At 34.1% G+C, this 26,242-nt stretch overlaps 1 protein-coding gene across 2 annotated transcripts; it reads left to right on the top strand.

Annotated features, from left to right (window-relative positions):
- The first annotated feature begins 10,146 nt into the window (after positions 1-10,146).
- LOC107866963 (mitogen-activated protein kinase homolog NTF3) lies at positions 10,147-17,553 on the top strand. 2 transcript variants are annotated; one of them, XM_016713028.2, is made up of 3 exons: positions 10,147-11,008; positions 12,638-13,070; positions 16,582-17,553. In XM_016713028.2, the coding sequence occupies exons 2-3, from the start codon at positions 12,648-12,650 to the stop codon at positions 17,275-17,277; spliced, it is 1,119 nt and encodes a 372-aa protein (XP_016568514.1). In that variant the 5' UTR covers positions 10,147-11,008; positions 12,638-12,647; the 3' UTR covers positions 17,278-17,553. The 2 variants fall into 2 exon arrangements, with proteins under 2 accessions (XP_016568514.1, XP_016568515.1); XM_016713029.2 differs by having other exon boundaries at positions 10,216-11,008; positions 12,628-13,070.
- Positions 17,554-26,242: the final 8,689 nt, after the last annotated feature.

Here is a 26,242-nt window from a genome sequence, read left to right as displayed (position 1 = left end):
GGCTCATATAGAATTCATGCCCTAGGCGTATCAAAAAACATTCTTTTCGCTAAGCGTATATAATAAAATAGAGTAAAAAGGTCCACCCCGAACTGCAGGAGATAGTTGTCCATCATACAACTCACCAACTTCACTTGCTTCTATGGGAGGCTCGCTCCGGGCAGGTTCGGATAAAAAAATACTTCATACAATGAAAAATATCCATCATCTTATAACTATTTTGTTTTCAGTTTGAGACTTTGTTCACACGCCCAACACAAACGCCTACTTATTATATCAATCAGTTTTCTTTAGGATAGTAACAATTGTGTTATGTTTGACAGAAGGAATGTCATACCTGCTTTGTGTCCAATTGAGAAAATCCAACTGATAGAATTTGGCACTTAATGAGCAAAGCCCATTTATAATTTGTTTAGTGGGCTTGGAGTTACCAAATAGTACATATGAACAAATTGTTTGGAGTTTTCATTTAAGTATCTGTTGAAAGGGACCCAAAATGACAATCATTAGATGCTAAAAATGTTGTCGATATGATCCAGAAACCAGTGAATACTTCATGGAAGATAGAAGTGATGTATGAAGACCTTTACACGCTATCAAGCGACTTTTATCATGTCGATTTTATAAATACTCCAAGATATTTAAACAGAAAAGTTCATAGTTTAGCTACATTTTCCATTCGTTTGTTGAAGGAGATCTCTTGAGAGAAGTTTTTCCCGATTGAATTGTACATGATGCTAATGTACATATGAACTATGTAGATCCTATACGTAGTAACATAAAGTGTTTTTTTTCGATGAAAAAAAAAAAAGAAATAATCATTTGATATTTTAATTTCAATAATAAGACTCTTAAATTTAATAAGAAAGGACTAATAGTACCAAATATTTTCGTAAGTGAAAATGTTCTGAATAATTAAAGCTTTCGTTACTAAGAAGAAAAACATGTTCATGATAAAATTTCTCAGATCTTTTTATTTTCAATTAATATATAATTACAACTACTAAAATGATACCTTTGTTATGATGTAAATTTATAAAAGGTGCAACAACTACTTTTCCAAACATTAAAAGGCCAAAATACTATATTCCAAAATTCAGGAATTTAAATGAAAATTCTCATTTTTTTGTCCACTTTTTTCGACCTTTTGCCTGTTACTAAGGGAGACTTCTCCTTTTTTTTTTTTTAAACTATTACTTCAACAAGTATATTTAAATATTAATTCTTCAACTTCAAAAGTATAGCACTTTCACTCCATTCTCACAAAATTAATTCAGTTCTAAACGGAGTTGGTCACTTGCTTCTTGTTAATCATCAGTAGAGACACTTATGACATAAATGCAACAAAATGAATGCTCGAGAGCAAGTTTGATATGAAAGACCTTGGAGTTACAGATATGATCTTAGGTATAAGAATCCATCCAACTCCAAAAGGGTTAGCATTGGCACAGTCTCATTATATCGAAAAAGTATTTGATAAGTTCAAGTATATGAAATTCGGTATTGCCAAGTCTCCATTGGATGTGAACTTTGCACTTCGAAAGAATGAAGGTGAAAGTGACTCACAATTGGAGTACGCAAGAGTATTGGGGTGTTTAATATAAATATGAACTGTGCACGACCAGATATAGCCTGTACTATTAGTAAATTGAGCCAGTACACGAGTAATCCCAACAAAACTCATGGGATGACAATTATGAAAAGAGTTTTGGGGTATCTTAAATACACTCAAAACTATGCTTTGCATTATAATAAATATCCTGCGGTAATTGAAGGATATAGTGATGCAAATTGGATCACCGGAGCGAACGAAGTAAAATCCACAAGTGGATATTTATTTACTATCGGTGGAGGAGCAGTTTCTTGGAAATCATCCAAACAGACTTGTATCGCTCGCTCTACAATGGAATCTGAATTTATCGCATTAGATAAAGCTGGTGGAGAAGCAGAATGACTCCGAAATTTCTTGGAAGATATTCCGTATTGGCTCAAGCCAGTGACACCAGTATGTATACACTGTGATAGCCAAGCGATAATAGGTAGGGCAGGGAGCATGATGTACAACGGTAAATCTCGTCACATACGACGGAGACATAATACCGTTAAGGAACTTCTCTCTAGTGGAATTATCACTATTGACTATGTAAAGTTAAAGGTTAATGTGTCGGATCCACTTACAAAAGGCCTATCTAGAGAAGGAGTAGAAAGGACATCCAAGGGAATGGGTTTAAGGCCTAGGACAAGTCAGCATGGCGGTAACTCTACCTAGCAGACTGAAGATCCCAAGAGCTAGGTTCAAGGAGATCAAACAAAGTTGTGTCTGGCAGGTTCTACATTGTCAATTACCTAACCTATTCTCATGATGTAGACAATGTACAGTAAACTAGGATAAGACTTAAGGTGAAAAGTCTTTTAATGATTATCTAAATTTGGCAGATTTGACCAAATATTTTAATCTACAGAATTGAACATTTAGAAATCACCTATGCGAAGGTGAAATGGAAGCCACTTCAAGGAGAATGTTAGTAAAGGCCTATTTTCTAAGCTCTCATAAAATCGGGACGTGTTCATGGCTGAAAAGAACAAAACCATAAAAATCATAAACGCTAAAAGGCTGGTTATGTGACATGTATTGTCTAGGTGTACAATAAAGCTCGGCGGTTCAAAGATATCAAATCTACCGATTGACCGAGTGCTCCGATGCATGTTCACTACGAAAAGTTCAAAGAGAAACCCACCTATCCAGATGCAATCAGTCTTTGCTTGATGATCACATACTTATCCGTAAAAGTTTTATGAAAAATATCCATTCCCCATTCATGTGGGGGATTGTTGGGTTCATAGAAGAGTGAATGGAAAATGGAGAAAAAATGAGTTTTGTTGGGATTACTCGTGTATCGACTCAATTTACTAATAGTACAGGCTATGTCTGGTCGTGTACAGTTCATTATATACATTAAACATCCCAATACTCTTGCGTACTCCAATTGTGAGTCACTTTCACCTTCATTCTTTCGAAGTGCAAAGTTCACATCCAATGGAGTCTTGGCAATACCGAATTCCATATACTTGAACTTATCAAGTATTTTTTTGATATAATAAGACTGTGACAATGCTAACCCTTATAGAATTCGATGGATTCTTATACCTAAGATCACATCTGCAACTCCAACGTCTTTCATATCAAACTTTCTCTCGAGCATTCGTTTTGTTGCATTTATGTCATAAATGTCTCTACTGATGATTAACATATTATCCACATATAAACAAACAATGACTTGGTGATTTGGAGTGTTTTTAATGTAAACACATTTATCACATTCATTTATCTTGAATCCGTTTGCCAACATGGTTTGGTCAAACTTTGCATGTCCTTGCTTAGGTGTTTGTTTTAGTCCATAAAGTGACTTAACAAGTTTACACACCTTTTTTTTTTGGAACCATAAAACCCTCAGGTTGTTCTATGTATATTTCTTCCTCCAAGTCTCCATTTAGAAATGTGGTCTTCACATCCATTTGATGAATTTGAAGATCATATACCGCCGCCAAGGCAATTAACATTTGAATCGAGGTTATCCTTGTTACTGGCAAGTATGTATCAAAGTAATCAAGGCCTTCCTTCTATTTGAAGCCTTTTACTACAAGTCTTGCCATGTATTTGTCAATAGTACCATCCGCCTTCATTTTCCTTTTGAAGATCCATTTAGAACCTAAAGGTTTATTTTCAGGAGGAAGATCAACCAATTCCCATGTATGATTGCTTAAGATTGAATCTATCTCACTATTAATTGCCTCTTTCCAAAAGGATGAGTCTGACGACCACATCGCTTCTTTAAATGTTTGAGGCTCATTTTCTAAGAGAAATGTTACAAAATTCGATCCAAACGAAGTTGACGTTCTTTTACGTGTACTACGTCTTGGATTTTCTTCATTATGTATATTCTCACTTGGTTCATCTCGAGGTCGTTTAGATCCTCTACTAGACTGTTCATGTCTAGTTTTATACGAGTAAATGTTTTCAAAGAATTCAGCATTGTCTGATTCAATTACCGTATTTTTATTAATATCCGGATGTTCAAATTTATGAACCAAAAATCGACATGCTTTACTACTTTTTGCATATCCTATGAACACGCAGTCCACCGTTTTAGGTCCTATCTTAACCCTTTTAGGTATAGGAACTTGAACCTTCGCTAGACACCCCCACACTTTGAAATATTTCAAGTTGGGTTTTCTTTTTTTTTTTCGTAAGGAATTGATTGTGTCTTACTATGGGAAACTCTGTTGAGTATACGATTAGCTGTAAGGATAGCTTTCCCCCATAAGTTTTGCGGTAAACCAGAACTTTTAAGTAAGACATTCATCATTTCCTTCAAAGTTCAGTTTTTCCTTTTCGCAATTTCATTAGATTGAGGTGAATATAGGGTCGTAGTTTGATGGATTATTCTATTCTCTACACATATTTGTGCAAAGGGAGATTCAAATTCTCCGCCCCTATCACTTCTTATCATTTTGATTTCAACTTCAGTTTTATATTGTCTAAACGCATCTATTGCTTCATCCTTACTATTTAGCAAGTAGACATAACAATATCTAGTGCAATCGTCAATAAAAGTTATGAAATACTTTTTCCCACCATGTGATGGTGTTTGTAAACATCTAATTTTTGATCAAAACCTAATGTTTTACGTCATTTTAGTGTTTAATATATATATGTATTTTATTTTTAGGTCTAAGTTAGATATTTCAATTTTATCTTAGTTTAACAAAGTTTGTTTTAAAAATTTTGAAAACTACAAAAATAGAGTCACATTTTAAATAAGTTTCATTTTTAGTTTTTATTTATTTATTTATTTATTTTTAGAAAAAAAAAAAAAAAACCTAAACTACCCAAACCACCCACAATTCCCCACTCCTAATTGACCTCTCCCACTCTCCCACACACACACACACGACACAAACTAACACACTACATGCACACATGCACACACACTACCTATATAACACACTACATGCACACATGCACTAAGACTACTATATATAATACATAAGACACACACACACGGAGGATAGAAAGAAGAAAACAAAAAGCAAAAAAAACAAAAGGCAAAAAAAAAACAGAAGAGGAGTAAGCGAGAAAAAGATTTGAGAACAAAGAAAAAACAAAGGAGAAGAGGAAAAGAAATTCGGGTTTGGAGTTTAAGATCTCCGTTTGAGTTTCTGGTTCGACATAAAAGCTTCTCTTTTGATTTAGTTCGTCATATAGGTTTTTATTCAAATCCCGTACTATTCTTTTACAAGTTTTGTTGTGAAAACAGAGCATGAATGAAGTTATTTCAATGGTTCTTCTTTAGATTATTTAGTGTGTATTTATTATTTCTATTGTAGTTTGCTCTAGGTCTTTGTTTATAACTTATTGTCGTTCCAGAATAATGATTAAGTGAATTAATTTTGAACTTATACGAGATAACTTGTTAAAGTAATTAGCGTTGAAAATGTAACTTTAAGTTTAGTTGACATGTGATTGGTATAGTTGAGATATAAATTACAACTTAGAACTCATGCATGCCTGTAATAAAATAATAAATGAATAAAATAGATGTGTGAAAACAGTAAACACAATTATTTTTTTTTTAAAAAAGGGCAGTGAGTAAAAGAGAGAGAGACGAAAATCAGTAAAAAAAAAAAAAACTGAAAAGAAAAAAAACTTGCTAAAGAAAAAAGGCATGGCAAATTAACTAAAATATTTTGAACATTTGTACATTTATTGTCTAAACAACAAATGATGTCAACGATGCTAAAGTGATCATTTTATTGTATTTCCATGATCTATAAAATAATTAGATGAACTTATGGTATGGATGCTAAAATAATATAAATTTAAGTATTTTCTTCTTCTTTTTCCGAAAGAAATTTGTCCAACTACCTTTACATTATTCTTAGTCAGTTCTTAGTTAGAATTTTCTTCTTTTGTTAAATCAATTCTATATTTCATGATTGGTTGTTCGCCTGTTTGATACTGTGTTTTCTTTAGCTTGGAATGAATTATTGGTATACGCTAATGTTACTGTGGCTTAGAGTTAGCATGTATGATTAATTAATTTACTATTTATTAGTATAAAAAATGAATGAGACGAGACACGAGTATTACTTTCAAACCCATTATTAAAAGGATTTTTTAATTCATAAAAGAATGAATTAGTACCTTAACCTCTAGAAAATTAAAATTGTATACAAGCAAAAATTGACGATGAAGTTGAAAAGCCCTGCTACCGACCATTTGTCATAATTAAATTAATTTACCATTTGAAGCCAATTGAATTGGGTTGGGGAGGTTTAAAACCCATTAGGTCATATTTAGATTGGAAAAATAGGGACGACTTATAAATGCCGTAAAGGCGCGAGAAACGTGCCAAAATTTGTGGTGAGGCCAAAAAGTACTACTATCGGTAAGCCACACGTCAATAAATAATTTCAAAATAAATTAAAAGCGGGAGGCAAACAACTTTTAGGTTGACAAATATTACAAATCCTAAAAAAAAAAAAAAGGTTTTAATTTAAGCCGGACGTAAGTCATTAAAGCGACCGTGCTAGAACCACGGGACTCGAGGGGTGCCTAACACCTTCCCCTCGGTCAACAGAATTCCTTATCCGAATTTCTAGTTCGCAGATCGAAAAATAAAAATTAAAGAGTCATTTTCTTTTTGAATAGGGATTCAATAAGGTGACTTGGAACACCCAAACTCAATTCCAAGTGGCGACCCTGTAAATAAAATAATCCCTTTTCAAAACGTCACTTTAATTGGAAAGACCCATTTTCTCTAAAAACCAACTCCCTAGCGGGGTCGGATGCGGTGAAAAACAGGGGGGTGTGACAGTGTTGACTTCATATCACAAATGTCAGTGCGTATTAAGTCTAAGGGATTGAAATTCCTTTCAACGGACTTATAAGGATGCTTTGCATACTTCGATTCCATACACATTTGACACTTTGATTTATTGCACTCAAAGTTTGGCAAAACTTCTAAGTTAATCAGTTTTCATAATGTTTTGTAATTAACATGGCCTAAACGTTCATGCAACAAATCATACTACTCAAGAAAATAAGAAGAATTTGAATTTTTATTTATTTCAACAGTCATTACGTTCATTTTATAAAGCCCTTCGGTCAGATAGCGTTTCCTTACATACATTTCTTCTTTGCTAATTACAATTTTTTCAGAAACGGTTACACATTTGAATCCGTACTTATCTAGGAGTGAAACAGAAATTAAGTTCCTACGTAACTCCGAAACATATAACATTGTTCAGTGTCAATACCTTGCCGGAAGTCATCTTTAAACAGATTTTTCTTGTTCCCTCCACCTTAGCAGTAACAGAGTTAGCCATGTAGATCATTTCTTCTGCTTGAACCGAAGCAAATGATGAAAACAACTCCTTGTTGGAACATACATGGCAGATGGAACTAGAATCCATCCATCATTCCCGAGGATTCCCTACCAAGTTGCATTCTGATAACATAGAACACAAATCATCTCATTCTTTGTTGGATTCAATCATATTTGCTTGATCTTTTTTCTTGCTTTTCTTCGGGGCTCGACAATCTGTGGACTTGTGGCCAATTTTGCCACAATTGAAGCATTTTCCCTTGAGCTTTTTCTTGGGTTGATTGCTTCCATGTTCAACTTTCTTTCTTTTCTTCGAATTATTTTGGTCATCTTCTACAATATGTGCTCCATTAATTGTAGAATTCCCCTTTGACCTTCTTTCGGTAGCTTTATTGTCCTCCTCAATACGAAGTTGGACAATAAGATCTTCAACAGTCATCTTTTTGCACTTATGCTTTAAGTAGTTTTTGAGTCTTTCCACACAGGTGGTAGCTTCTCAACTATCACTGCTACTTGGAAAGCATCATTCACAATTAAACCTACAAAACAATTTATGTGAGTATTAAGAACATTTTTAATTTGTTCAACTAAGGTATTTTTCAAAGATATATATTCTGCTAGGAGATCATGTATGATGACTTGCAACTCCTGTACTTGAGAGACAACAGATTTGTTATCTATCATTTTGAAGTCCAGGAACCGTGCAATAAGAAATTTCTTAATTCCACATCCTCCGTCTTATATTTCCGTTCAAGTGCCTCCCACAGTTCCTTTGATGTCTTGGTTCCACTATAAACATTGTAGAGGTCGTCTTGGAGACCACTCAGAATATAACTCCTGCAAAGGAAGTCCAAATGTTTCCAAGCTTCTACAATAATGAAGCGGTCTTTGTCCGAGGTTCCCTCGGGCACCTCAGGAGCGTCTTCGCTAGTGAACCGTTGCAGACATAAAGTGGTAAGGTAAAAGAACATCTTTTGCTGCCACCGCTTAAAGTCAATGCCCAAAAATTTTCTGGGCTTTTCCGCCGGTGCCATTGTTGGCGGAGCATTTGTGCGACTTGATGTGGCAATATTAGTTGCCCCCACAGGCGTTGTCGCATCCATCATTTGACTTTTAATTGCCATTTTTCTGTCACCACAAGACAAAAAATACTTAGTATTTTTAGAATACTACTAATATAAATTAAGCAACTTTAAATTTTTCTTCTTGTTTCTAGTTAACTGTGAAGTTTTTATGACTTCCAATTGCCAACTGAATGATCTTTAACTTGTGACGAAGTTTTTATGACTTCAAAGCACTAGTTAAATTCAGGCGGAGTAGAAAGTAAAATACTTTAATCTCCGAAAACAAGCTATACAGATTCTGTAATAGTATTATTTCCTTAAGATTGTTATTTCCCACAATATGGTCGGGTATGCAGAATCTGTATATTACAACAACAACATCAACTAGAGTTCAAGTATAAACAAGAACACAATGAAGTATCAAATACCTTCAACACAAGATCAAAATGACATTTCCAAGAGGTGTATTTATTTTTCAGAAAAATAAGATGAAGCAGAAATTGAATAGGCCAAGTCGTCCGAATTCACGGATTTTTTTTTAAGGAAATAATCCCCCTCACTGTACCCGAGGTTGTGGAATTTTTCCTCCCAGAATAAAATGGCTAACCAGACCAACAGTAGCGGTACCTCAAACGGTTGGAATTTCTTCGAACTCATAGAACGTTTTGAGTGATCACACAAAATATTTTTGAGACAAAAAGATAGTTTTTTAATCTGAAAATTTCTTATGCAAACCTGTGGATGAAACCAGATTTTTATAGCCACAAGATGCCTCTTCTGAAAAGTGGCAAAGGTTCATCTAAAAGGTGTAACCTTTTCTGAAAATTCATATCTATTCGTCCAAACATTGTGACTGTTCTGAACAGGCATGCCATTTAGTGAATAAGTATGTCAGTTCGTTGAAACAATGCATCAATTCAAAAATTTATCTGAAACATTTGTTCGAAATAACTTCTGCATGCATGCTTTCGTAATGAAACTGAAATCATATAAATGGAGTATTAAACAGCCGAAGCTGAAGCCGAGCGAGCTACGACGACGGCGCGAGGCATCTCTTATTTTTTGCCTCACTTATTATGTGGAGTAAGTGTTCATCATTATAAACACTCCAAAGTTCCTTTGTCCCACCAATGTGGGAGAATTAGTGAACTTTCCAATTTTGAGAGTACACTTTTCAAATTGGTGTCTCCTCTTCTCCATCATTTTTTTTCTCCATTTTCCATTAACAATTCTATGAACCCAACACTTCTCATATAATTCATTTATATTTTATTTTAAGAAATAAATTTCAAATTAGCCCATTTTCTTTTATGGTATATTTTTAAAAAATCTCTTATTACACAAAGGAAGCTCTCAGTCCCTAAAGTATTGCAAATATTCACTTTTTTTTTAATTGACAATAAAAATGAGACGGTACGAAACGTATCAATTGAAAGATGAACAACATTATTATAAAAAAATTTTAAATTTAATTCAGCTGATACTCTAGTGACACCAATATATTCATTACACTCAAAAGTGAAAGTTTGAAAAGATGGAATGCACAGACTTTATCTTCATATATGTGGGGTAAGTAAATTATTTTCGATAGACTCTTGGTTACAAAAAGAAAAATTGAATTCAGCTAATGCTAATACAATTAAAGATAAATTAATACCAAACATAAAAAGGGGCAAGCACACCCTTTAAAAAATAATAAATAAAATAAAAATTACACTATATTATTAAATAAATACGATGGGAAGAAGTAATAATAGTGATAATAAGTACTAGAAATAATAATTGATGTGAAGTATAGTTTACTTCATCAGTCTATGTGATCCACTTTCAGACAATTTACACCCTGATCACGACAACATAACGGATCATCAGTTAGTGTGTGTCTGTGTGTGTGTGAGAGAGAAATAGAAATAGAATATCCCATAATCTTTTTACTTGACAAAGATATTTATATAATGTTACTATTACTATTATCTTTCTGAATTTATGCAAAGAAATGCGAGGCTAATTAATCTAGATCTTTTCTGATCTGATTCTTGTTTTTTGTGTATTGTGAGTAACAGGCTACTTTCTAGGTGACCTAACAACTAGGGTGGAAAATTCAGCCACTGTGTTGGTTTTGCTTGACCCGACCCGAATGTAAATTGGGTTTTCTTGAAAACCCGGATTTTATTTTGTTTTTATGAGCTGAATTGAAGTGAAATTTTGGAACAAGATTGGATTTTGATGAGATGGGGTTTTCTTGAAAAGTGGTATTATTTGTTTTTTGGAGGTTAATTGAGCTGAAATTTTGTGAAAAGTTTGGATTTTGATGAGATGGGGTTTTCTTGAAAAGTGTTTTGTTTGTTTTTGGAGGTTAATTGAGCTGAGATTTTGTGGAAAGTTTGGATTTTGATGAGATGTGGTTTTCTTGAAAAAGGGTTTTATTTGTTTTTTGGGGGTTAATTGCAGTGAAATTTAGTGACAAGTTTGGATTTTGATGAGATAGGGTTGTTGAAGATGGGCTTTTTGCAGTGAAGAGTGACTTTGGGTATAAGCAGAGTGCATAAATTAAAGGTGAGTGTTTTTTTTTTTTTTTTTTTTAAAAAAGTTTCTTTGTTTCCATTTTTGTGAGATCAGTGAAATTATGCATCATGAATTTCCATGTATTTACTGTGTAAAGCTAAGTTTTTTATTTCTATCTTTGTTCCTTTGACTCTACTTTTATAGCTTACTGGATATAGAGAATTGGATATGGTCAACAACATTTACTTTCTTGTTTATCTTTATATAGAAAGCTTCTATCTTTGCCATGATTGATTCAATTTGATTACAACAAGATACCTAGTGTAATCACTTTTAAGGAGTTTGGGGAGGGTAGAGTGTACGCAGAACTTACCCCTTCCTTGGGAGGTACAGAAGCCGTTTCCGATAGACCATAGTGTGACGCCCCGTGTCACTACCCATTAAATTCATCCCGTTTTGGGCACAATTCCGAGCGTTTCGGGTACATTTCGGAGCCCGACGGGGCTCCCACAACGTCTCGTGACAAGGCCAACGTGAGGGCATCTTTGGGAGGTCAAAATACAAGCTCGGGTCAACATATATGGGGCTTTGGAGCCTTGACCAGCTGAGCAGAAACTGCACGACAAAAACAGCTTACTAGACAAGGGCCTTTCCACTAGTTCATGGATTGCATGCCCAAATGTAGTAATGTTGACTAGCATTTATTGTATCCCTTGACTAAGGGGCATTATATATACCTTGTAAGGCCCTCTTGGGTAGATCATCATACTTGTTTTACTCAAGAAATATAATCAGAAAATTGGCTCTTCGGGCCTCCCAAATCGAGTGTCTTCCTTGCTATTTTCCTTTCGAGTTTGTGTGAGTGTTCAAAGGTTCTTGGGGACGGATTTAGAGCTGGTTTAGGACTGAGTTTAGCCTCGATGTCGAGAGTGTTAAGCTGTCCGCACGCGGCTAAAATTAGGCCCGTGACAATAGGCTCAAATTGATCCAATTTGATTCAGGAAAAAAAAAAGTACTTGACAAAATTAAATGTTGGAATTGGAAAATTTTCCTTGAGTTAATGGAAATGCCGAAGTAAGACTTTAATCAGTAAGGTAAGGTGTCTTTGGGGGGAGAACTTTAATGATCTTGTTGGTATTCAATTGACTGAACTACCTCATCTACAAGATAAAGTTGTTAAAGAGGAGATAATTGTATTTGTTTATTTATTTAGGTCTGCAATAGGTTGTGCTCTGCTGTGAGGGAGATATATTAATCGGGACTGATTTTAAGACTTGTTTTTGGGATTTGTTTATTCCAGTTCAAACACACTAGTTCATTTGGATAAGTATTTAGATGATATGCAGTGTTTGGGCTGTATTTCAAACTACTGTGAACAAATGAGTTACCAATAATGACAGTCAGGCTTATGAATCATGGTAGGCTTCAGAATTAGGGAGGTCGACGTGCTAAGTTTCCAACCAACCTGTTTAATTTAGTTCTTCGTGTTTTTGGGTGGTTGATCTGGATCTTTAGTTTGCGTGCAAATTTGTGTGATCAGGTTATATGCACCTTTTTTTTTTTGTCTTACTGGTTTTTTGAGTTTATAAATAATTTTGTAAAGGAATAACTTATATCATGTATTTGCTAAATTGTTCTGCGTAGCATAGTTTCTAACTTACTATGCCTAGTTTGTCACAGTTTCAGGAATATGGCAACTCCAGTTGAGCCACCAAATGGGGTTAGGACCCCAGGGAAGCATTACTATTCTATGTGGCAATCCCTTTTTGAAATCGATACAAAATATGTACCTATTAAGCCTATTGGTCGAGGGGCATATGGAATTGTTTGTTCTTCTGTTAACAGGGAAACAAATGAGAAGGTTGCAATCAAGAAAATAAACAATGCTTTTGAGAATCGTGTTGATGCTCTGAGAACGTTGCGTGAACTGAAGCTCCTTCGCCACCTTAGACATGAAAATGTGATTGCTCTGAAAGATGTCATGATGCCAATCCACAGGCGAAGTTTCAAAGATGTTTATCTGGTTTATGAACTGATGGATACAGATTTACATCAGATAGTCAAATCCTCTCAAACACTTACAAATGATCATTGTCAGTATTTCCTATTCCAGGTACTTCCGATGGAGACCGCTATCTGTCTTCACATTTAACTGTATGATAGTTGGCAGCTTCATGATGGAGCTGTCTCTGAGTCTCTCTTTTAATTAAACTTAACTACGTTCTGTTTCTCTTTTAAATATAAGTTCCTGTTTGGAGTTCTATGCTTGAAGGGAACATTCTTGCATTGATCGACAATGTGATTGTGTTCGTCTTACAATTAAAGTGCGGTCTACCATAATGAGGGGACTGATGTGAACCAAAATCTACTCAATGGATGGCTGCTATTTGGCTGCCTCCTGATCTTCTTTCCTTTGTTTATCTTTTATGACCTTCTTTACTTAATAGTTCTACTGTTAAATAAGTTTCACAATAGTGGCCTTTTGGATTAGTAGAAGAGGGCGACGGCATATTTTCTGTTTATCATGTGAATGTTGTGCATTTTAATGCTCTAAGTCATTTATCGCTCATGTCACTGAATGCTGTCCAAGTAGAAGAAATCATGGAGGCGCTATCTTCTCTGCCCGGAAATTCAATGTCAATGTTTTAGTAATGTGCATTTTGTCTTGCATGAAATTTTGATTCTATCAAGGCTCTCTATTTGAAGAGGGGGAAAGATAACCGCCATCCATTGCTAGTATAGTGTATTTTGTTAGATTGTGGTCATCCTATTTTTTAAGTTGTTCTCAACGTCCAAAAATATGCATCGATCTTAAGTAAGCCATGTGTGGTCTAGGTCCACAAATGTGCATCTATATACATGATCTCTGTGCTCCTTATCAAAACAAATAAAAAAAGTATATGATATGTGTCCTAATATCTGGTTGTTCCGTTTCATTGTCCATCTTCAAGCATTGGAAGTTCTAGATTTACATAGTATCTATTGTATTTGCTAAGTATGTGAATCTCCAACTGTTTTCAGTCAACACTAAATCTGCCGTGAAAAAAGATTTTCTGTATTATTCTCCTTATTATATAATTTATGAAACTTTGTTGAGTAATAAGTGAAAATTGAAATGACACAAAGTAGGCTAACTTCCTCAATTGATTCAACCATAGAATGATATATAGTGATAAATACCAGCTGAAGGGATATAAAGCTTGAACAAAAATGAAGTATGATCAATGGGATATAAATCATTATTCTGCAGTACCTTCGTTGACTTTCCCCGCTCCTTTCACATTAAGAACGAAAAATTGGAACACTTAATACCGTGCTTTATATTCACTAAGAACTACATAATACAGGCTTGTAACAGCGACAGGAAAAATTAGCGTGGAGAACACGGATTATGAACCAAACTGATTAAACTTATGCTTGGAACATGATCCGGAAGTTTAATCCTGATATTCCTTGAGCTGTCTTTATAAAATTTTATCTTGGAAGATTTTGATTACTATTGAAGCTTTAGCAGATCTGCAATAAGTGCCTGAGATAAGGCTTTATACAGATTCCAGTCTCATCTAGTCTCTATTTCGGTGGAATAGACAATATCAAATCATCCTTTGATAGGAAGTAGTAAAGCGGAATCATGTTTGTGATCACGCGTGCCTAGCTGGTGTGAATTGTGAGTCTATTTTAATACATAAAGTGGTTGTAGTTGCTAAACGTGCACTTCTCGTCTCTTATTAAAGAATAATATTGTGACAATAAGTAGACATCGACCCAGATTAGTTGGGTTGACTCTTATCATATTTTTGTTAGATAAGTCGAAATTTCTTTCGGGATCAAACCCTTGCCATTTGGATGAGATAGTTTTGAGAACTTATGGTCAACCAGTGCTCCTGGATGCTATGGTCGGTTATGTCATTAATGAATATTTTTAATAAAATGAAATACTATAGCATGCATCAAATTGTCTTCGCCACATGTTGACTTCTCAATATCTTGGTTGGATTCGATAAATGGTTGCAGTGAGACACTACTTATATCAACAAAAGCCTTGACATGTAACTAGTGTTTGTGTACCAGATTGCTGCTATCTGGTAAAGTCTCTTCAATAGGAGACTAAGGGATGTTTACTGCTTTCGACTAGTCCATCAAACTCGTCGAATACTTACATTCTACTCTATTCTACCTCTTGCATGCCCTCCTGTCCTTCCTCAAAATGCCCACTCTCCCCAGTCCCCATCAGACAGCTAGCGACGTATTATGAAACAACTTGCACCTATATTTTCTTTTTGATGAAGTTTAGAAGTTGCATATTTGAAGATCAGTTCTAGCATACTTATGCAAATCAACCCATAGCACAACTTACTCTTATAAGAAATATCGATGCATATTTGTTTTGGGAATTTAGCTCTCTCAATTTGGTGTTGAAGTTTTTTTCACTTTTTGTCGATGATTTAAAAAATATAGGAAAGATCTTTTCTACATTTTGTCTGTAGTGTCATGCATCTTGCAGAATCTTTTTTCCAGTACCAGAAAGCATTAGTTCCTTAGTAACATGCCTATGGTGAATAACATTGTGAAACTATATACACATATGTAGACATACCTTTTTGTTTTCTTGCTTTCCGTTAAAGTATGTGTGAAATCTCTGACTGCATGAACTTACTGCCTGAAACCATTCAACCTATAGTATCTCTCTGTTTTTATTCAATAATTCTAATTTTCATTTTCCTTTCAAATGAGATGAAATTCAGATGGAAGACGATCAATATAAGAATCTCGTGAAATTTTTATCTTGATGCTCCTCTTCTCAGCTTGTACTAGTTCTTCAGATGCTCATATGCTCATCCAGGTCCAAAAGTAAAGCACCACTCAAAAATGGGCATACTATCCTGTGTTTCCGGCTTTCTCTCTTCAAGACAAGACTCTGCTGAAGTGTTGTGAAGCTTCACTTTAGGAGTTTCTGCCACCTTCCCACTTTCAAGAAGTCGAGATATGGCCTTACGTTGCCCAGACTCTTCAGAAATGCTGCCACAACCGTTTCAGATTCTCCAAAAATGCATTACTTTTGGAGGATCCAACATGCACCTGTAGGCATTTTTGAAGAGTCCGAGCAACATACTCCTACATTAATCACGATTTCCTCCTTGTTTGATTCATCCACTCCTGCTAATTCGTCTAATCCATTTTCCAGAATGTTCTCTTTGCCCCTTTCCAGAATCCACCATTCTTGGAACCTTGGGTTAGTTGGTTATGGTTTTTCCGTATCTAATTTGGTTTCTGTTTGTAGAACACAAATTTTCTAGTGATCCAGGAGTCTGACACATCAAGGCGGGAACTGGTTTTATTCTGCACTCTTCATATTCCCCCAGACCTCCTTTAAACATGTCATGTAGTAGACATCGTCATCTGAAGGGGACTTCTAGACTAAAGGATGCGTAGCTATTCCTTTTTCCTATTAGTTCTCTAACTTCTTTCTGTGTGGATAAACTTGAGAAAAATCTCATGAAGGAGGGATCCTTGAGCTGCAGCATATGAGAACTGAAAAAGGAGCTAAGAAGATTATAAAACTAAACTGGACATTTGCTGATTTAACTGTTTTCGCTGATGAAACTGATGTTATTTTTGTGCAGTTGCTTCGCGGTCTGAAGTATCTCCATTCTGCAAATATTCTTCATCGTGACTTGAAGCCCGGGAACCTGCTTATCAATGCTAACTGTGATCTGAAAATCTGTGATTTCGGGCTTGCACGTACAAGCAGTGGCAAGGACCAGTTCATGACTGAATATGTAGTTACACGCTGGTATAGGGCTCCGGAACTCCTCCTTTGCTGTGACAACTATGGAACTTCTATTGATGTATGGTCTGTTGGTTGCATTTTCGCGGAGCTCTTAGGGAGGAAGCCCGTCTTTCCAGGTACCGAATGCCTTAACCAACTGAAACTGATTATCAACATCCTTGGCAGCCAGAGGGAAGAAGATTTAGAATTTATCGACAATCCAAAGGCGAGGAAGTACATCAAATCACTTCCATACTCTCCCGGAACACCATTTTCCCGCCTCTATCCCCAAGCTCATCCTTTGGCCATTGATCTCCTGCAGAGGATGCTCGTCTTTGACCCTTCAAAAAGAATCAGCGTCATGGAAGCACTTCAACACCCGTACATGTCTCCTTTGTATGATCCGAACACTGATGCCCCTGCACAGGTTCCTATCAATCTTGACATAGACGAGGACTTGGGGGAAGAGACGATAAGGGACATGATGTGGACGGAAATACTTCATTACCATCCTGAAGACACCGCAGCTGCTATGGAAGCTGTTCTGTAAGCTTACGTTAGAGCTTTCTGTAACTTAATCTAAAAATGTTTCCCCTGCTTTCAATAAATATCGAGTCTTGATTCATCGACAGTTTGAGCTGCGATGCATAAAAAGAACTGCTCAATTATAAAAGCTGGAACTTCTTGAGCATGTACTTCTTAATCTGTATATAGGTGTGGTTTTGTACCTTTTATTATGGACCTTTACGCTACATGAATGTACGGACAGTTTTAGTTGTTGTACTAACTGTTTGTGATATGTCTATCGGAAACAGCCTCTCCACGATCCCACTTGTGAAATACACTGGATATAATTGTTATTACTGACTTCATGTGATGTTTGTTGATGTTTCCTGAGTTCATATCTAGTTGTTGGGAAGTCGTATGATAGATGGTAACCATCTTGTAACGAACGATACATAGATAATCTATTTACTCCGATCGTTGGGGTAATCTTTTGTTGGAGTATTTAGCCTTGCAAGGTGGTTTTTGCTGATTCACACAAAATTCCACATGCATCATGCTACTCGAGATACTACCTAAGCTAGTAAAATTATCTACCCTGACCTGACAGTAACTTATGAGACTTAATTCCATTTTCCTTCACAAATAGTTTTTTTTTGGTTTTCCATTCGGTGTCCGGTATCCGCATTGGAGCTCGATTAATCCGAATTCGCGCCGCGTAGGGCTCCATTCGGGGGGAAGCGCTCCCTAACTGAGTTTTCTCCATACCCAGGATCAAATCCTCGACCTTTGGTTAAGGGTGGAGCAGCTCCATCCACTGCACCACAAGCCACGTTGGTTCCTTCACAAATAGTTGAAGAACAACCAAGTGTTTATCATACATTACTAAAGTCTAGAAACAAAGTACAATATTAAAAAAACTTATCCCAAGTCTAAAAAAAATGCCCTTAGTGATTGATTACTTCTTGGTCTTAGGCCCATGTCAGAATTAAGCAAAGGTCCATACCATGCCCACATGGAAATAAAGTTTTAAAATTTTTTCTTTCTTTTTCATCTGGTGTTCGGCGTCTGTATTGGAGTACGACTATTCGAATTCACACATTGTAGGGCTCATATCTAGAGACGACCCGCCCCCTATAATTTTTTTTCAATTTACAGAACTTGAATCTAAAATCTTTTATTAAGAATGAAGAGATCGCGATCATCTCACCGCAAAGTATTTGGGTAAGTGTAGAATTATTGGGTCCATTTTGCATGATTAATTGAGTTTTAATATTGTCAAATCAGCCCCACATGTTCCCCATCAAACCGCACCTACAACATGTAGCTCAATAAAAATCTGCTGATTTTGCGGTCTATATATTCAGCATTTTTTTTCTTTAATCATGTGCATATTAGACATCACAAAAAAATATTTTGAATTATTGTTTTAGGTCTTTGGAATTGTTTTTTTTTTCTTTTTTGGGAGACCGATAAGAGGATGTACTTATAACTTATGAAAGCACATCATTAATTTGGTAAAAAAAAAAAAGTGTATTAATTTTGCTTGTAATGCTGCACTTGAATCAAGAACAGCTAGCCTTTCTACCTTGACGAGATAGTGATAAGGTGTGCATACGCGGTATACACTATTCTCTCCGGATCTCATTTGTGAGAATTTACTGGACAGGCATATTAATTCTGCATACTCCCCACTCCAGTAATTTTTCGAACTAATTTTGGTGGGTATCTAGCTAGCAAGAATTTAGAAGTGAAAATTGGGTTGGACATTATATTTGATGGAACATATTATAGTAAAAATCCAATGAAATTTTTATGTAACTTTTGTTGACAGACTGAATTGATTGACCGTACAATAATCAACTTGTCTAGTTGATCACGTGTACATAAATGGTGCTAATTATTTATCCAAAATTTTTAGGTCCGTTCAATATTTTTGAACATTTTGACTTTTTATCCATCTTGATAATATATAGTCATTTGTACGCCATTAATTTAGGATTTTAGATTGTGAAACATGTAGAACACTAAAAGACCAAGGTTAATTACTCACTCAATCGCTTGTTGAAAAACGTTTTTTGAAAGATTTTGGCTTTTATACTCTAGTGTATCGTCTTTGAGATCCTTTTGCTGACTAAGTCGAAGAGATCGTAATTCGATCGATTCCACAGAGACTTAACTACATATGATGATGGATAGTCTGTCGAACTCCCTTCATAAAAAATAACATATATATATATATATATTATTAATTCTTGATCACCCTTAGCCTATATTGATGAGTTTGGTATTGTTAAATTCCAAAATTGTAATGTTAGTGAGATTTTGATTTGAGGATCAAATTTCAAATTCAAATATTCTCCATTAGTAGTAGGTGAAATGTATGTATAGCTAGCAATGGTTGATGTATATTAATTCATTGAATTCAGTCATATTAAGGCATATCCTTAAATTAAAATATCAATTTGTTCAATCTCAAATCTCAATGACGGCTACAGACAGACAAGAATATTATCACAAACAAAAAGGTAAACAAAAGTCTGAAATTTTCCTGTTTGCTTTGTCTCATATATAGAATTAAGATCAAATTATATTGATTGGTAGGGAAACTTCCTTGCTAGTAGTTTGATTGAGTTAATGGAAAGGGCTTGTAAAAATTTTCATTATTATTAAAGTTGTAAATAAAACTACTACTATAACAAGTTAATATATTGACTTTTTATATATGAACGGATTAATCTTCGTAACAAGCCTGATATGATAGCTTGAATAATAGAATCATAATTTGTCATAGCTACTTAAATAATTATGGCTCGAAAATAACGCCAACTATATATTTAATACATGCAAGTCGAAACTAGTGATATATAGAAAAGATCATATTATATTGATTGAGAGGGAAGCTTCCTAGATAGCTAGGAGTTTTAAGATAAAAAAAGTTCATTATTTGAGTCTTAAAGTTGTAAAGAAAATTACTACTATAGGATATTTTCCATGAGTTTAAGTTTTGCATTAATTGGTATATTTATTTTTTATTTATCACTTGGTTAAATTGACTTGTATAACCGATTAATCTTCATGACAAGTTCACTATATATGATGATTTGAAAAATAGATTAATAATTTGTCATAGCCACTTATAATTTATTTATTTTTTCCCATATAAGCGACTATAGTGTTTTTTTTTGTTCAACGTCTAGAAAAGCTCTCAATTTTTTTCGCTGCTTTAATAAATACAACTCATCGCCAGTACGACAGTAATAAAATTGAAAAAAATCATTTATGTGGAATTCTTTGTCAGCTTCTTTGATATTATCACACGTGCTTTGATTTTGCACTATTAAAATAGAGTAATAAACTCTGTATAAAACTTTATCCTATTAAAATCTTGGAAGAGAACTGTTAAAATCAGATTAATTTTAGGAAAAATTACCTAAAACCACAACATAACTATCTAAACTTCTAAAAATATCCCCACTTTTTAAAAATTACTTAAATCCCAACATTTCATATTTTTTACTATTTCTGAGATACAAGTTAACTCCCCATGTATCTAATGTATGTATCTACTGTGATACAAGCTAATCACATTAGATACATGTATCTGCAGTATGTATCTAATGTAATTAACTTTGTGAAAGTTATGTTTGAGAGATTTTGAAAGATATTGAGATTTTTAATAATTAATGGTAAATATGTTGGTATATATATAAAATTTACTTAATTTTAATCACTTTGTGAAAGTTATGTTTAGTGGGCTACTATATATCTTTAATTTTCTTGTTCTTGAATATGACAGAAAGAACGTTAAGGGGAATGAACCAAATCCTTAGTCAATAAACGGATTAATTAGTACTACTTTTTCCGCCTCAAATTATTTATCATATTTTTCTTTTACACACTTTTTAAGAAAATATTATCAAAACAAACTTTTGACTATTCTATCTTTATTTATCTATTAATATATATAATCTCTCTTGATTAAATATTTATTCTGTTAAGGTATTTGTAGACTTCAAAAAATTTACTACTAATGATAATGTGGAAGAAAACAATTAATTATGTCATGAACTTTTAAAATGACTAATAATTTAACTAAGATAACTATTTTAAGAATCACAAAAGATGATTTGAGATTGAGAAAGTAAATAAATAAAATATACATAGTCAATGTTTATCTTATTTTCATGAGTCGTACAAAATTGACGAAATTTCTAAAAATATGAAAAGGTATTATATTGGCAGTCACTATTTAGTAGTCAACCTTGTAAAAAGCAAAATTATTTTATCTGAGAATAACGTAACTAAAGGATAATATTATTTGGAGTTTGAAATGGCTGCTAGAACGAGCTCTTTTCATTATTTTACTTGTCAACTATCCATTATATATTTCAATTAATTGTAGCTAATGCATAAATTCTTTTTATAATTAATGGACTCTAACCATTAGACACATTTATATATGCTTATAATAACATGATTTAGTAGTTTGAGGCTTTTTTTTTAGTACATAACTACGTAATAAAAATTGTCTTTGCATCAAGAATTCCATAAACAAGTCACTTCTACTACAACAACAACGGACCCAGTGTATTCCCACATAATGAGGTTTGGGAAAGGTAGAGTGTACGCAGATCATACGTACCACTACCTCAGGTGAAGTAGAGAGGTTGTTTCCGATGGATCCCCGGGTTAGGACCGATAATAATATAACAATCATAAAACATAAATGCGTATAGTACGCAAAATAATAAACTAACACCGCTATCCACAAGATAGTACTACAACCACAAGATAATACTAAAAACTATATATCCGATATCATAGACATCACTCAACACTACGAACAAGAAACTTCAAATTAAACACCAATAAATAACGCTCTCATACTGTAACCGACACACTCCCACCCCCTAACCCTCTACCCTAATCCGTGTCCTCACCTACTTATCAAGAGTCATGTCCTCTGTAAGTTGTAACTGCTCCATATCATGCCTAATCACCTCCCTCCAATACTTCTTTGACCTACCTCTACCCCGCCTAAAACCATCCATAGACAGTGTCTCACACCTCCGCACCGGAGCTAGCATCAGAGCCCCTCCTCATCACGTGCCCGAACCAATGTAATCGCACTTCTCGCATCTTGTTCTCCACCAAAGCCACCCCCACCTTCCCACGAATAATCTCATTCCTCACCCTATCTTTCCTGGTATGGCCACACATCCTCATCTAATTATCTAATAACATGCACATGCTAAGCTATGATACGCATTACAATAACTAACTTGCTATCATACAATATGTATCGACCGGTCAATAATCTATCTTTTTATACTATTAGTATATTTACATTATATTTATCCAAAATCAAGACAAATTAAATAGGAGAAAGTCACAAGAAGTAAAAGCTCCCAACAATGTGAAGAACTTTTAGGTACATTTAGAAAAAGTAAAAAGAGATTCCTTCTTAATGAAGATATATAATTACATAATTGGTAGGAAATCTTCAACGTTGTGATGGCTACTCCACATGTTTCTTGTGATTGATAATTTTTTTTATATGTTAACTATATATGTTTTCCATTAGTTCACAGACTCAGCACTTATATATACACTACTAACATATATGTTCCATCCATGCACCAATGTTCTATTTACTTCTCGACGTAAATTAAAAATAAATTAATGAAGACTTACCCTTCTCACTTCGATTATTTTGCACTCCATGATCTTAAAATCAACAACATATATACTCCATGTATTCCCACAAAACAAAATCTGGGTAGGGTAAAGTGCACGCAGTCCATATCATTACCTTAGATAAAGTAGAGAGGTTTTTTCCGATTGACCACCGTCAAAGACAACTAAAGTATAGCAAACAAAGAAACAAAAATCATAAAAACAGACACCAAAAAGGAATAACACACCACTAAATAATAAAAGAAATCGACACCCAGAATACAACTACAAACTACCTATTCGGAATCATAAATATCAAGAAAACACCATAAACAAAGAAGTAGCAGGCACACGCATACTATGGCAGAGCCACATTGAATTCAGGGGGTTCATCTGAACCCCTTCGTCGGAAAATTATACTATTTTTACATGGTCAAAAATATTTTTATGTATATATAGTAGATGTTGAACCGCCTTCGACTAGTCCGTATATTTACTTCTGAACCCCCTCAATGAAAATTCTGGCTCCGCCACTGCACGCATACCACTATGACTATTGGCACAAAACTTAAAACTCTAACAAAAATTCTTGAATTTTTATTTTTAAAATAGTTTTCAAATATGTGTATAATTTATTCAAATCTTATATTAGAAGGCTAGGGCAGGAGCAGGGATAGGAGGGTGGGGATGTAAAAATATTCTCTATTAATACTTGTAATACACTTCAAAATCGATAACTTCGATTACTGAATTTGACTGTCTCTAATCTGTTCTTAATTAGAAAATAAATATTAGTAATAAGTTTGCTAGGTTTTCATCACTCTTATCATGCATACGTAATGTCTTACGTGAGTTTCAACTCTAAAACATTTACCTAATTGCCAAATATAACGTTTATAAAATTAGGAAAGCGTGAAATGTCCTTTACGTTGTTACTTTATTTAGTTGTGTAATCCGGCAAAAAACTACTAACTTATTATTAATGTTTAATTAAACTGATCAATAATAGAGACTTATTAGCTTAATTAAGGAAAAAAAACACACTCTCTTATAAGTCAATTAACTCTATATGAATTAGACACGAATTCAGAATTAATACAGCAGTGTCATCACATCCTCTCCTTCTCAACCTTTGCGCATGCCCACGGGCAGTGGAACTAGTAAGAAAAAAGGGGTTCAATTAAATTACCTTCGTCAAAAAATTATATTATGTATGATAATAAGTTTAATTTTTTTAAAAAAAAAATAGTATAAACTATCAAATCCCCGCTGTAATTAGTTCATGAAAGTTCCATTTAATTGTTAAGGAGGTAAAAGTCGCTTTAGGTTATAGGTTAAAAGGTAAAAATATCAATTACGTTATAACATTTTTCTAAGTTTTCTTATATAAATTTCTAGATCTTGTCCCTGCCTCTGTCCACATAGGTTCTAAATCTATTAATTTTAATTTTTAAATATTGATTTGGTTTCATTAAAGTAGCCCAATGGTAACAATTTCACGTACTACTTAAATGCAACCCCAATCATCATCGATTAATTAATTTAACTATAATAAATTTACATGACTTGTTGTACTAAGTAAGTACTCGATACGAATAAATATCAATCCTATTCAAAAATATATTTTAAATCCAAAAAAGAAATAAATAAATTGAATGACAAAAATAAGACCATTAAATAATGGAGATAAAAAGTGTCATAAATTCTCTATTCACAAGAATGCAAAACAAGGGAAAAGAAAGACATAAAGGCTAATAGCATAGATGTTTCAAGTTGCAAGGATGCCAAGGAAGAAGTAAAACCAAAAACTTTCCTCATATAATACTCCATTTTATTTTATGCAGTACCTTTTGGTTTGACATAGTGTTTAAAAAAAAGAAAGATTTTTAAAATTTGTCGTCTAGCTAAAACAATTCTTAGATATTTGCGTGATTTTAAATCATTTCACTAAGATTAAAGGGCAATTTTTACGTTAAATTATTTTTAATTATAGTAATATAACATTCTTTTTTAAATGGATTAGAAATTAAAAAAGAATGTCACATAAAATGGATCGGAGATAGGGTGGACCTAGGTTTAAAATTGTGGTGCTCTGGCACCCGTTAAATCCGATATAGAATAGGTCTAATTAAATAAGGAATCTATAAAAATTAGTATAACATGGAACAAAGCACCCGTGAAATCAAGAAGATGATTGGATGCTTTGATTTGAGGCATAACCTTAAAGCTTTTGGCGTCAGTATGTGAATTTGAACCTTCAAACATACTCATGACTTCTAAATTCTGAATCTGACACTGGACGGAGAGAGTAGTAATAATGAATAATTGAAAATGAAGGTTTTGAAAGTTGTGATATACTACTATCTTTTAAGGACCTCTCTATTAGCAAGTAGTGCTTTTTAGGTCCATGTGAAATCTCTGCCTAATGTGTATAAGTACCACTCTACATATATTTATTTATACTTGCTCCATTGTTGTTACTGTTAGGGTCCCATTTGCATAAAAGTGCACTTGCAAATCGAAGTCACCATTTCTCTCTTTTTCTCTTTTCAGGTAGGTCCTTTATGACCCCACTAACCGACCATTTACACTTGGTCTATAAAAAATTAATTTCTACCCCACCCCCACGCAATCAGATGCGGAGGCAAAATTCATGCTGAGGGGGTTCAAAATCTGAAGAAAAAATTCATCGAAGGAGTTTAACATCTATAATAAGTACATAAAAATCATTTTAATTATACATTAATAGTATAATTTTTCGTTGAAGAGAGTTCGGACGAACCCCTATTACTAGGATGGCTTTGCCTCAGTACCAACCTCAGTTTCAAAAACATTGTTGAAAGAATTTTTTTTTAATTTCCCACTCAATTTCGATATCCGTATAGGAGTTTCGACTAATTCGGATCACGCATTGCAGGATTCATTTTTTTTGGAGTGACGTTCCTAACAGAATTTTTATGTACCCAAAACTTCTGATTAAGGGTGGAGTAATCTCACCACTACACCTCAACCCCGTGTTAGTGAAAGATAAAAAAAATTATTTAACCATGCTTGAAGAGAGGGAGGGTGGGAGAATAACGAAACAAAAATTATTTATTGAGGTATAGATTGTGGTACATGTTAAGTAGGTGTTTAGCCATAGATTCTAAAAAGAAAATTTCATTCTATTTAGTATTTATGAGTTGAAATTGAAGATGGAGTAGTGTTTGATTATATTATTTTTCGAATGATGTTCATGCTTGAATGTTTCAATATAATATGACTTCAAAAAGTGAAAAACCATGTGTCATAAAACAACTTATAGGTTATTTTCAAAAAATTTAAACTCCCGT

Source organism: Capsicum annuum, chromosome 4 (genome assembly GCF_002878395.1).
Source record: "Capsicum annuum cultivar UCD-10X-F1 chromosome 4, UCD10Xv1.1, whole genome shotgun sequence".
Taxonomy (NCBI): Eukaryota; Viridiplantae; Streptophyta; class Magnoliopsida; order Solanales; family Solanaceae; genus Capsicum; species Capsicum annuum.
The sequence above is the reverse complement of the archived record's forward strand: the minus strand, read 5'-3'. Positions and strand labels throughout refer to the sequence as shown.